The sequence below is a fragment of the Diplotaxodon limnothrissa genome, linkage group LG17, assembly GCF_057381915.1.
Source record: "Diplotaxodon limnothrissa isolate DT_005_m linkage group LG17, D_limnothrissa_male_GT1.1, whole genome shotgun sequence".
NCBI classification, from domain to species: Eukaryota; Metazoa; Chordata; class Actinopteri; order Cichliformes; family Cichlidae; genus Diplotaxodon; species Diplotaxodon limnothrissa.
Window position 1 is genome coordinate 38,343,246 of NC_140612.1, and position 13,714 is coordinate 38,356,959.

The 13,714-nt window shown below is 44.3% G+C and overlaps 1 protein-coding gene across 1 annotated transcript in view; it reads right to left on the reverse strand.

Moving 5' to 3' along the window:
• sox5 (SRY-box transcription factor 5) overlaps positions 1-13,714 on the reverse strand; it is a 115,459-nt gene that overhangs the window by 62,539 nt on the left and 39,206 nt on the right. Inside the window, exons 2-3 of the mRNA XM_085376693.1 lie at positions 12,681-12,876; positions 4,204-4,426 (exon numbers count right to left, since the gene is read on the reverse strand). Coding sequence (XP_085232819.1) covers positions 4,204-4,426; positions 12,681-12,876 — 419 coding nt within the window. The remainder of the gene's footprint in view (positions 1-4,203; positions 4,427-12,680; positions 12,877-13,714) is intronic.

A 13,714-nucleotide genomic window follows, 5' to 3' on the forward strand; every position in this document is an offset into this window, starting at 1 on the left:
GTCTCAGTTTTTGCAACAGAATGTAAGCTAAATACAAAGTCGAAAGTTGTATCTACCAAAAAACACATACAGCAGATTTTCTGAGCGACTTCAGGCTGGGAAGCTTTGTTTATCCCTGTAACAGCTGAAGCTAAAAAAGAAAAAAAAAACATTAAAAAAAAAAAAAAATCCCAAAGGCTATGAAGCCCCAGTGACTGGTAGCTGTAGCTGGGTAGCAGAGGGTCAACAGACGGGTCCAGAGATGGAGCTCAGCTGGCACTTAATGTGCGAGCCACTTACAGTCCATGCCGCCATGTAGTGAGACGAGGAGAGGAGAAGAGAGGAGAGAAAAGGAGAGGAGAGGAGGCTGAGTGTCTGGTGAAAGTCCAGGGCAGTGGAGGCACCACTCCAGGGGCCGGGAGGAACATCTGTGCCCCATTTAGTGATGTTACTCCTCCTTTTAATTCCCCTCATTTTTCCTTTTGCAGCTTATAACTTCTGTCTGTCTGTATGTCTGTCTGTCTGACTGGGCTAATAGGTTATCACTGGGGGTTGCTCTGTGGCGTATGGGTCCCAAAAGGTTAAATGATGACTCCGAGGTAGCTGTCCAGGTGTGCATGCGTGTGCTCATGCAGCCATCTCTCTTGGGTTTCTGCACCGCGTCTCCTCTTGACCCCGAGCCTCCTGCCATGCTCTGCACTCTGCACTCATAATTCCATGTAATGGCACAACGCACACGCTCCAGCATGAGCCGCTTGCCTGACGGCCTCTCGCATCGAGTTGAACGCACAGGAACGCACATGCACGCACGCTTTGTCATGGCATTTTTATCTTCGCCTTGTCACTGCTGAAGAATTTATTAAAGACAGAACGCTGTGTGTCTGTGTGTGTGTGTCTTTGCACATGTTTTGGAGCAGTGTGTTTGAGAGAGTGTGCGCGTGTGTGTGTGAGTATCTCGCGGGTAGCAGGTGGCCGTGGATTAAGACAGGAGATGAATGTAGAGAGCAGGAGAGCGGTGGAGCATGGTTGGGCCAGGCCATGGGGGACAACATGGCTAGTCATTTATTAGAGGCCAACACACACACCTTACATGTATGCAACCAAATGCAATCCTTCCCACAGCAAACACACACACTTTCTGCCACAAATACATATGCAAATGCACATGCGCAAGTATATGTGCTCCCAAAGGCTTTAACAGCACTCACACTGACCTAGTATCTACTATCTCCATTCATCTAGCCTAAGTAGAGCAGCACTAGCCACAGACACAAAACTAAATCTTTCAAACTTAAGGCATTCTTAGCGAGCGTGACTGTCTGTGTGTCTGTGTGTGTGTGTGTGATGTCTAAAGAGCTCAGGGCCTGCCTTCGGTAAGTCAAGCCCCTCTTTCTGTTTCAAGATGTTTATCGTTTTCTGACCCATTTTGTGTCCCTGGCCCCTTGTTCACATCCCTCCTGGTGTCAATGTTCGTACACTATGAATGTGTATGTGTGTCTCATTGATCCAGCTGGAGGCTTTGTGTATGTGTGTGTGAAAGAGAGAGAGAGAGAGCAGTAATATTCCAGGCCTTTCATAATGATTAAAGCCTTCATTAAATTTTCATCCCAACCTGCTGTTTGCTGCTAATGGCCTTTGTGAGCCACACAGCCAAACAATAGCTAGCCGGGCACAGAACACAGAAAAGGGATTTCTATCTCACGTTCAATACTGCCCCTCATCGTCCCCCCCCCCCACTTCCTCCATTTCCCTCTGCCTCTCTTCATCTTTTCTCAGCCTCCTTTTTCTTCCTTTGCTCTCTTTTCTTTTTTCTTTAGCCTGGGTTTGTGTGTGTGCGTGCTGGGTCTTGAGGCGCTGGGGCCTTTTGTTAGCGCGTCTCATTTAAACATAGAGAAGCTAATGCTCCAGGTCGGTTTGGATGCTGCTCCGCTGTGGCACTGTGCTAATGGGGTCTGTGAAGACACTGGTCTTTCTCTTCTTCACTTTCCCTACCTTCACCTTCTGTCTCTTCCTTCCCCTTCTCTCACTCTCCGCTGGCTGACTCATAAAGATCCATTATTGTTGTTTTTTTTCCTGTGCAGCCAGTTCACGAGGTCCACTGAAGCAGCGAACAACCCAAAACACACCTCAATTACAGCTCTACTCAACAAACAGTTCAGTTTTTCTCTCTTTATTTTTTTTTTCCCTTAAAATGTGCCACAACAGGCCTCTCTATCGACTGGAATAAAAACAACCAGACAGCGAGAGCTGACCAACAGTCTCGGCCTTTTGAAAACTCGGCAGAAAAGCCTGGAAAATAAGGTTAGTGCATCGCAGCTTGAAATGAAAGCCTGTTGATGTACTGGCAGAATACAAACACATAATGCACCTACACTTTAAAGGCAAATCCACACTGCACCACTGAGCTGTTTTTTCACCTTTTGGGTATGCGGCAGCATGGTGGCACGGTGGTTAGCACTGTTGCCGCACAGCAAGAAGGTCCTGAGTTCAATTCCACCATCAGGCCGGGGTCTTTCTGTGTGGAGTTCGCATGTTCTCCCCGTGTTTGCGTGGGTTCTCACCGGGTACTCCGGCTTCCTCCCACCGTCCAAAGACATGCAACTTGTGGGGATAGGTTAATTGGATAATCCAAATTGCCACTAGGTGTGAATATGCGAGTGAATGTGAGTGCGAATGGTTGTCTGTCCTTATGTGTTAGCCCTGCGACAGACTGGCGACCTGTCAAGGGTGTACCCTGCCTCTCGCCCTATGACAGCTGGGATAGGCTCCAGCGCCCCCCGCGACCCTGAAAAGGATAAGCGGAAGCGAATGGATGGATGGATGGATGGGTATGCGGTTATGTGAGCTTGAGGCTGCTTGGTCAGAGATGTACAAATATTAACGCGTTGCAGACTTGAAAGCTGTTCTCCAGCGACCACTTCAGGCTGGGTCCAAAAGCTCGTCCATCCCCAATAGATGATAAAACACTACATAAACTGCATCCACGGATCGTTCCCCCTAATTGTAACACCTATATGAAGGGTGCATTTCTTTTAAAACCCACCTGTTTGGATTTTTTTAAGGCTTTGCGTCCGTTTTGCTTATGGAAGCAGCTTGCTCACAAACTTGACTACACTTAGCTGATAACTTAACGCTTCACTCTCGCCTAAATATCACTTTCGGCTCCAAAAACAACAAGCATACTGGAAGCCACAATGCAAAACATTCAGTCCAGAGACCAACAGGTGACATCATGTCCAACATCATGTCCAACATCATGTCCAACTCTGACAAACTGTTTTTGTTTTTGATGGAAACTGACTCTTAATCAGCTCGTCTCAATCAGGATCTATTCGGGTTAATTAGATAGGACTTTCCTGCACAACAGGTTTTGGTAGGACCCCAACATGTTGCAGGCTCTAAGCTGCATTTCTTAGGGGTGCAGTATATCCTTTAAAGTTGACACTGACTTCTCTGTGAAGCATCTCCACCAATACAGTAACCTGTTATTTATATTAGCACATCTTCCTAAAGGGGATGGACACCTGTTGTCACATTATCTCTTAAATGCATTTCATGGTGACTTAAGCCCCCATTTGTGGGAGCAGTGGACATTAGTGGGCTAACTTTATCTTCTCTAGACTCCAACTGTTTAGCCTGAGGATACATTTGAGAGTCAAATGTGGGGGCTAATCGAGCTTAACTATGGAGGCCCTGCAGAAAAACAATGTTTGGAATCTGTATCCAACAGAACATGTTACAAAATTACTAAGAAAGGTGATAAGATGATCACTGAGCTGAGAGAATTTTTAAGTAACTGCTTCAAATTAAAGCAGGGAAACATTTGGTGATTTGTTAATCTACTAAAGTATGTTTGGAGGCCTTTCACTCTCACTCCAGTGCACACTACACACACAAGCACGTGCATCCACACTTGCATCTTATTTGTCAGGTTGTGATAAATATGCAAGGCACGGTGGACAATAGGCCCAAGCAGCCAATGCTGTCTGTCTGTATGCTGGAAAAAAAACAAAGGCTGGCCTCTCATCTGAATGTGTGTGGGTTCAGAACAGAGGGAAAGAGTGAGAGAGAGAAAGAAAATAAGACAGAAAGAAAGAAAGAAGATGATGAAGAAGAGGGAAACGACAACAGAGTGTAATAAAAGTCGGGCGCAGAGCCAGGGAGATGGTGGGGACCTGCAGATCACACATCTGGCTGTAGCAATTGTTTCCTTTCATCACTGACCTTCTGGCTCGTTTTTGATCAGCTCCTCCATCTTGCGTTGTTTCAGTGTGTCCACCACGTCTGCCAGGCTGCCCTTGCGTCTCTCGGGGGTGCCCAGGGTGCCCGCGGCCGAGCCCCCATCGCTGCAGAGGCGCCCCCCGCCTCCACCCTCTTCTTTGCCTGGTGAGGTAGCATTGTGCTGAGGGTAAGGACTCAGGGAGCTCCCCTTAGTGCCATCCTGCTCCTGGAGAGAGGAAAGAAGAAGAAGGGGATAGGGATTAATCAATTCTTAGCTTCAAAAAAGCGATTTTAAAGACACAAACAAACTGTAGAGAAAGAAAATTAAGGGGAAACGAGGGAGGAGCTGGCATAAACCCATTCATTATCTCCATCTTTCTTCCCTACTCTTGCTCCTGTTTTCTACATCTCCTGTTCTTATACCCCAAAGCAACAACTTTCATCCCTGTCCAGTTATCTCAAGTTAGGGCATACTACTTCTCTCTCTCTCAGATCCTCTGGAATCTGCATTTGACTGACTTGGAGGTACTTGACAGAACGAGCACATGAAACAGTAAAAGACTGCACACTCTTTAAGTGTCACGCTAACTCTTCATTACAAAGCGTTCAATGGCTTCCTTTGAGGGATGTCCAATGCTACAAATTCCAAGCCCAACTTTCAGCGCTGGTTTACTTTTGTCCTAAGATTTTCAAAAATTAATGCTGTGGATGCAACTCCGTCAAATTCAGAGATAAAAAAAACTCCAAAAACGGCTCCGTTGTGAGGTCAAATCATTCCCCTAAACTCATAAAGAACTGAAAGGGCAAAAAACATCATTGTAGGAGAAAAGACAATCAGCATGTCAGCAACTAATTATAACGTATACAGCTTACAGTAAAGCTCTCTTCTATTGCCAACACGTTTAGTTTAACGATGCTTGGAAGTAATGACTGTGGCTGAAAAAAGATATTTAGAAAAGTGGACTTTGCAGAAGAACAAGTTTACCTCTTTCCACTAAACAATGTTTTTCTTATTGTTTTCTTATTATATTTAGAAATCTGTATCAACTTTCACTGCCATATTTTTGACCACCGACAGCTCGAACGCACTTATTTACATTTAAATAAGCGAGTCTGAGTACGGACGTTATTGTTCCCTTTCAAAACGAAAGCTCAAACATGAACAACAAGCCTCAGGACAGTAGCCGAGTGCTAAGTAACTCTTAGCATCTTAATCTGTGACCCCATAAAACCTGTGTTTGTTTCTACAGGCGGCGTTATAGACTTAACGCCGGCTCAGCCCAATTAGCAGTGACACTGAGAGTGAGGATGCCGTCAGCTTCGAGAGGGAACGCTGTTATCTCTTTGTCACATGCACAGATGGATTCATGAGGGTATATATGCTCTACATGCACAGAAGTGCGCTCCTTCTTGAACTCGCACTCAGGTGTGGTAAACTGTGCGTGTTGCTGTTTAATTACAAAAACAAATGAGTCAGTCAATCAGCCACGCAGTCTGTCAGCTCAGCTCTTCGTGGGGTCAATGGTCCACAGGGTTAATCTTTGGCTAATCTCACTACAGTATGGGGCACGCCACCTGTGACAGCGGCACACATACACCGTACCTGTGTTTGTCTTTGTGTGGGTGTGCATCTGGGAGAGACACAGAGATGGACGGGCATGGGGAGGCGGTGATACATTCCACCTTTAATAATGACATTACAGAGCATTAAGGTGGAGATGGTTTTCTAATCATTAACTCGCAGGCTGCCGGTGGAAGTGGAACTTAATACTAAGATCAAGGTCCACAGTGAAGTCATTTAGAGTCTAGACAGACTGATCTGTGTCTTTAATTTAAAAAAAGCATTTAAATGGGACAATTTAAGAAGAGAAAAAACTCAAAACAAAGTCTCAAATTACTTTTTCTTGTCCTTTTAAGAACATAAAGCCAGGCAGAGGCTTTCCATATCGATGATGCTTTTGTTGTCGGAAGCCAAACATTGTATGAGAGGTACAGCAGACCATTATCACTTGGCATTTTTGACACTTCGCTGACTCTCTGTGTTGGGCTCTGTGTGTTTCCACACTCTGAATAAGTCAGCGCACTCAATAATTCACCCATCCTCTCCTTGGCGTTCTTGCACATGCATTGTAACAGAGGGACAGATTGTGACAGCAATGATAAGGTTGGAACGTTTGTGTATACTGTATATGACGGGGTAATGAGGTTTCAGTCAGTCGCTGCTGAGGCCGCTAACAGCCTTGTGTCACAAGTGTCTTGTGATTTTAAAAGCCCTGAAAGACTTTGCTCTTCTCCTCTGACCACCTGACCGAGTTGGTTGCTCGTGCCTCTCTTTGTTCCCTCACCCTCTCGCTGTTCTTCAGATTAGGGAAAGTCAGACTTCAAAAATGAGCGGATTTGTGATTAGGAGTTGCATCAGCGCCGGCACGACGTGCAAATGTAACGAGACGGAGGGAGAGATAGAGCGTAAGAGTGTAAAAGTCAAAGAAAGCAAGAAAGAAAGACTGAGCGAAATCCCCAGAAAAAAAAAAGAGAGAAGCAGCGTTATTAGAGGAAATGAGAGTGAGCGAGAGCGTGCGAGTTGACAGAGAGATGCATGGAGAGAGAGAGAGCAAAGAGGAAAGCAGGCATCTTGAAGGCAGCGGTCACACCTGTCACATCCCATTTATCTAATCCAGCGCCTACTTAAAACAGCCGCACTCTTTCTTTCGAGAAAGATGTCGCGCAAACAAAACAAACAGAACAAGAATATGCAGAGGGAGATGTGGGGGGGGTGGTCGGAGGAGAGATGGAGTTGGAGAGGAGTGGGGGTGAGGGGTTGTCGGATCTCTTTACTCTGCCGAAAAGCTGCCAGAGAGATGTCATCTCGCTGCGTCCAACAATGAAGGTCATTTCCCCAATCAAAGGGAATTAGCAGGGAGCCATGGCTTCTTCAAAGACCTGGTACATTACGGCCTGTGACATTATTTATGTGTGAACTCTGACAGACAGCCTTATCCCGAAGGCAACTTAAATGGCTTATGTTTCTCCCCCCACCTCCCGATCAGTCTCCCGGCATATAATCCACACGCCTCGCTGGCGATTTGTACGGCAAAGTCCAAGACAGAGGGATCAAAAAAGAGACAAGACACAAGGCAGATTCTCCGCTGTAAATGGGTGTCAGTCAGCCGATCCCGGAGTAACGCAGGTGGCGAAAACTTTTTCTCATCAGCATGCATTTATTCATGAGTGCAAACAGAAATTCTGGCTACTGTAAATGTTCATGCCCTCCTCTCTGTGCATGTCTGTGCGAGCAGGTTTTTTTTGTGCATATATGTGTGACACTGTGAGTGCACCACATAGCCTGTAGGTGTGTAAATGTGTGAGTGTCTGCATATATGTATTTATATGCACTGGATGTGGCAGGCTGGCAGTGTGGGCGGTTCTGCCTTTAGTTTGCAGATGTCAATTCTCTTCCAAATGACTGGAACAAAGTAAAAATTGCGCCCCACTCTCTTTATCCTTTTACTGCCTCTGCAATGGAACCGAATTAAACAACTTTTGTCTTCTTAAGCTCATCTGTGAGGGGAGGTTGGTTTAAAAACACTTAACTCTTGCCAAATGCTATTTTTTTCCTACAGCCAGCACAGATGCCGCTGTTCATGTTCTTCTTTTTTTTCTTCCTTCTCCTATTCCTTCCGTCTTCTTCTCTCCCTCCTTCTCCGTTGCCCGACAGAAGAAACTCTCTCTCCCCCTTCTTTCTGCGCCACAGCCTGACATGTCTCGGGCTGTGCAAGGTGTATGTGTGAAAAACAATATTTGATGCTTGGCGCGTCGTCGTGGATCAAGGCATGGACAATGTGGCAGTAGGAAGAGCTGGAAACAGCTGCTCAACTAAAATACGTGCCCACGAATACACACCGAGAGAATGTCACCGATCGCTCCTGCGAGGGGGGGGCGAGACTCAGCCCTGTGCCAGAGCCTGCCAATCTCCACAATATATACACTTAACACACCTCAGATACAGCAAATCCCTTTACATGCCATGGCTAAACACAGACACTGTCAGTGGTGACTCGGGGGGTCCTTCAGGATGAGGACAAGCAAGAAAACACACAACGACACGCATTAGTTTTCTCCTTGCGTTCCAACAATATTGAGCTATGCGACTGACCCCCAAAACTGAAGAGGAAAAAAAAGCCAACAAATTACAAAATTTTAATTTGCTGATTCTAATTGTCTTATTGCACACAGTTGCCCTTTCCTTATCTAAAAACCTGCAGCTGTATTTTAAGTAGCAGTTTGGCTAAAAAAGAAAAAAAAATACGCCAGTATATTTTACCAAGACCTCTCACTGTTGACAGGCAAGCGTGTGTTGATTCATTAGTGCATCACTGGCATGAGAAATTAAGTGTGACCACTGTGTCTCAAGACTGCTCAATGACTGTGTTAAATCTGTCAAATTCACATTTACACACACACACACACACACACACACACACACACACACACACACACACACACACACACACACACATAATCACACATACAAATTAGACAAAAAAGAGAGAGAGGAAAAATGAATAAGAAATAATGCTTGATGAAATATCTTTATAGTTTTCTAACGTGTAAGCGTGCATCTCGCCTGTTAATGAAATAATTAGTGTTTGTCCATTAGCACATTTATGAGAGAAGATGCTTGCCTCTGCCTGATGTGAAAACAGTTTTTTTTTTGCCAGCATCTGCAAACATAAACATAAAAAGATCTAAAAGAAAGAAAGCAAGAGAAAAATATCTCATTCACGGGCGGTGGGCTTAAACGTTTCCTGTTGTCATTTACAATTTTCACATACATTTACACAGATTTTTGTTTCCCTCTGTAATTTTGGCGGTGTCATAACTGGATTTGATTGGTTGACCTCGCTGAACTCCCGACTAAAATCCTTCCCGTAACGCATTTGAACTCAGGTGCTCCCACCCAATCAGGGTCCAGCTGCATAGCGAGAAGTTCGCATTCAATAATTTTTTTTTAAAGACACCCTTTTTAGCTAAACTACATTCATTTGCAAACCATTATGAGCAGTGCTATTCTTACTCACAGGCAGGGGGGGAATAAAACACATAAGAAAAAAGGAGAAAAGTGAATAATCCGACACCTTTCACGCTTTTAAAATATGCGCGGGTGCCGTTTTCACTCAGTGTGGTTGTGCAGCTGTAGTGGGCAGGTAGAGCAGCCGAGCCAAAGCCAAACAGGCAGGCGAGGCAGCCAGAATGAAGAGGTCAGTGTGGAGCTGAGCGCTTCTCCACCACCGTGTTAATTTACTATGACAAGATAAGGCTGTAATCTGCCCCCCACCCTCTCTCTCTCGCCTCCCGCTGCCCCACATCCAAGTCAAGCAGTCGCCGATGAGCCATTTACTTCCCCCTATCACTTTACAACAACTGCCCTGAGAGAGAGAGGGGGGGAGAGACCATCCCCCCCACCTCTTTGTAAATCTCCCCTATTTCTCCTCACTCTCCAGCCACTCTTCACTGACAGTCAGCGCTGAAGGGATTGGCACTGTTAAACACCCCCCTCTGAATCCCCCTTAAAAAAAAGAAGAAGAAAAACTTAACACACATCTTACAACATGCCAAGCAGGCAGTCGGATAAGCCCCCATTCCACCCCCTGCCAGACACACACACACGCGCAGAGGCTTGCACTTAATAATCCACATCAACTATTATTAATAAGACTTTCCACATACACATACATGTCAACAGCCTCCCTTCTGGTGTCCATTAATGAATAAGAAAGCAGCTGTGTGTCATTTTGTCGTGAATATTTAAGGTTTTTGTCAGTCTCTCTTCATGATCACCTAAAGTGGTCAGCCACAACGCCTAAAATATTCATGAGGGTAATGTTTGTTTGGATAGTGTAAATCTAAATGAAGTGGGAATAATCTCAACTACAGCAGATAACCCAGTATGAAGATCTGCATCTCTGCACACCTGTGTGTTTCTTTATGTATTCCCCTGCAATCCCAGGACTTTGGTTTGCAGTCCACAGCTACCACACATACAGAGTCCACAGTAGGAGGGGCTTACTGGCTAATCAGCAAGCTAATTACAGAATTAGCTTTTAATTACAGTTGCTAACCACTGTTTCATTGTTTTATAGCGCGTGGGTATTTATGGTCAGTATGGGGGAAAGGTCGACAGGTGTTATGAGAGCACTGGTATGATAAGGTGTGTATCAAGGTGAAGGGCCAGGAGAAGTTTCCTTTAGTTTTTTTTTGTTTTGTTTTTTTGCCGTTTGTTAGGTAGCTTGCGTTAAAAAAATGCACAAGTTGCCTTGTGCCACATTTAGCTACTAGCTAACATGGATTTCCTGGCAGCTAAGGTAGTTATAGGTACATAATGAATCTACTAGTCGAAAAACATAAATAATATTGTGTTAATAACCCCAACACTCTTATCTCAAATTAAATTAAATAATTTGATCATCATTATATAAAAATAATACAAAAGTCAGGGAGGAAAAGATTAAATGTGTTGCGTCAATACTGTTTGTGTCAACATATCACAGCAAGTTTAAAGAATAAATAAACGTCTGATACTCACAAACTAACTAGCAAAAATACAGCTCAATATTCAATTTGAATTACGCAACTTTACATATACACACACTGACACACAGACACCTTTACAAATACAGCGCCATACATTTAGCACCACCAAGCAGCCTCACACTTCATCCCCAAGAAAATGACTCACGCAAATGGCTCACATTTTAGCAGTCACGCAAATGTGCATCAAATGGGCTCAAGGCAACGGCTGGTGGCGCACACATAAAAGCGGAAAAAAAGGGGAAAAAAAACCTCTCTCTCTCTCTCACACACACACACACACACACACACACACACACACGTGCAACCAAATTTTATCCTTGAACCTAAAAATGTTCATATTTAAAAAGAAAAAGTCAGCTCCCAGAAAGAACCTGCTTTCTACTTGCAAAGAAAGTCAATTTCTGTTTTTGTTTTTTTAGGGTTCTGCTTCTTTTCACATCTACCGTCAGTCAACAAACAAATAACCTCGTTTTCTTTTATCGTTGTGGAGATACATGTACCTTTTCATAGTTTGGCTGCCATAAGAAGAGTAAACAACATACCAAAGTTAAAGCAGACCCAAACTGTTAATGCATTCAATATGTGAAAAAAAAGCTGTTTACTTATCCAGAAATGACTGGAAATCCCATAAAAGCAAAACCATTCTAATTAGTTAGGAAATGCTTAATTCACGAAATTAAAATGACAAATACACAAGGTCGAGGAAGTTAATTTCCAGCTGAATGCATCTGCAAAATGAAACATTTTGCAAGCATACAGGTACTAATTCCATTTTCAGCCTAGGCTGTCTTAAAGACAGAAAACTGCTATGCTTTCAATAATCACTTAATTCGAAGGGTTGAAACTACCATGACCACAATCTGATCTGGGGTCTGAGCCTTGGGGTTACTTTCAACCCCAAGCCTCTCAAACGCACACAGGTAGACAGCCTTATAGGAAGGAATTGGAAGGGCAGAAAGCCAATGGAGATAGAGAGATGAAGCCAATGACCAAGCCTGCAGTCTGTAAAACTGAAGGTCTACATTGGTAACTTAGACACATTTCTATGCCAAGTGGTTGGTTGTGGTTAAAAAATTTTTTTCTTTTTTGTGGCCTATGGCAATGCAGTCCCAAAGTCACACAAATGTTAGCATCACTAAAGGTAGAGTCATAGTTTTTTTTTTTAACAACTAATCATAACAGCCTGGACACTGACATCATCAAGTACCATTAATGGATACTGCACTTCTTTGGGCTCCAGCTATAGTCTTAAGCACATGAGAGAGCAAACATACAGAGATTCCTTCATGTATTGGTGAGAATCGCATGACTAGCTAACATGGCTAAGTACCATTCCGATGCGGTTTACTGATGACACCAACTCACAGGTGGCGTACAACATCACTGATCCCACCAACGATGTCACCTCTGTGGCCTCTTAATGCTGCCTCTCGTTCTAAATACAATAGCTCATAAATAAGGCTTTAAAAACAAATATTCAACAGCTGGCTGCTCATAATCACTGTGGCATTCAAATACCTTTGCTGACACTAAACATATCTGTGAATGTAGGGTCTGCATTGTATCTATGTATGGGATAACCATGCAAGTTTAGGGATTATTCTTCTTCTGGGCATGCAAACATAAGATCAATTTTAACTCCTTTTTCTGGGTTATATCTGTTTATATTTCAGAAACTGGAAGCGTGTAGGACCTGCCAACGGTCATTTTTACAAAGTTTCTCTACAAAGACTTTTGACTTCTCTGATGAGTTCAGACACAAAAGTTCCTCCAAATGTCTCTTCAACTGTTTCACCTGTAACCCCAAATCAGCTACTGTCACCCACAGGTGTGTGCCCCAAGCGTGAGAAACGATGGGTGAGACTGATTTGAAAACCGTTATTATTTACCATGTTGGGCGGGCTGTCCAAGTTGCGGTTGGGGGGCGAGCGAGGGGACACCTTGTTGCAGTAGGAGGCCAGGGGGAGGTGGATGACACCGCCCAGTCCCTCACTCTCCTCATCCTCCACTCGCTGTCTGCTGGTTGCCATGGTTACCTCTCCATCTGTCCCCCCATATGGAGAGGCTGGTCGCTTGGAAGACATCCTGGAAAATAAATAGGAGATAGAAAGACAAGAGAGAGAAGGAAAAACAGGAGGAAGAATGAGCAACACTCAAAAGATGATATAATAGGCTGACAACTCCACTTATATGTTGGTAGCAATGAAAAGTGTGGAGGCTCCAAACTAGTTCTCAGAAACTCCCGGATAGTTCAAACTTTTAAGTGTTTACCCCTCTGCTATCCATTTACTGCCTTCCGGTAGACATTCATCTGATCAACCTGCAACATTTCTCCATCTTCAGTTTTCTGGGGAAACCCTTGCCCTCATAAAGACAACAACGGGGCATCTCCTCACATCGACTTTAGCGAGCTTCTTGGCAGACATTCAAACGCACTCTCGGGTCTTACAGTATGTTTACCATCGGGGCCGTTACTGCAAAAGGAGCGCGCTTGGACTGGCATTGTGGAGGAAATGACCATGTCTTGACAATGGGCTTTCACAGAGAAAAACAGATTGTGAAAGAGAGAGAGAGTGTGTGTGTGAGACAGAGAGGGAGAGCAGTATGTACAGTGACAATAATGTGTGTTTATGAAAACCTCTGGACAATAGAGTGACGGGAAGGAAAAAAGGTAGCAGCACGACAGCCCCCGCTGTTTGCATTTGTTACTCTGCCTTTGTTCCCTTGAAAAGAAGCAAAGGATATAAAGCCACATCTATTAGGTGAACTCTGTCTCTCACAAGGTAAATTTGCCTCCCTGTACTTCAGCTGAATAGGGATGCAGTGACTATGCGGCAATAATAGAATTTAATGTGGTTCTCAGCATCGCCTGAGTGCTTTCAGATGCACTTGTCAGCCTTGAAGCCACTGCGACTATGACCCT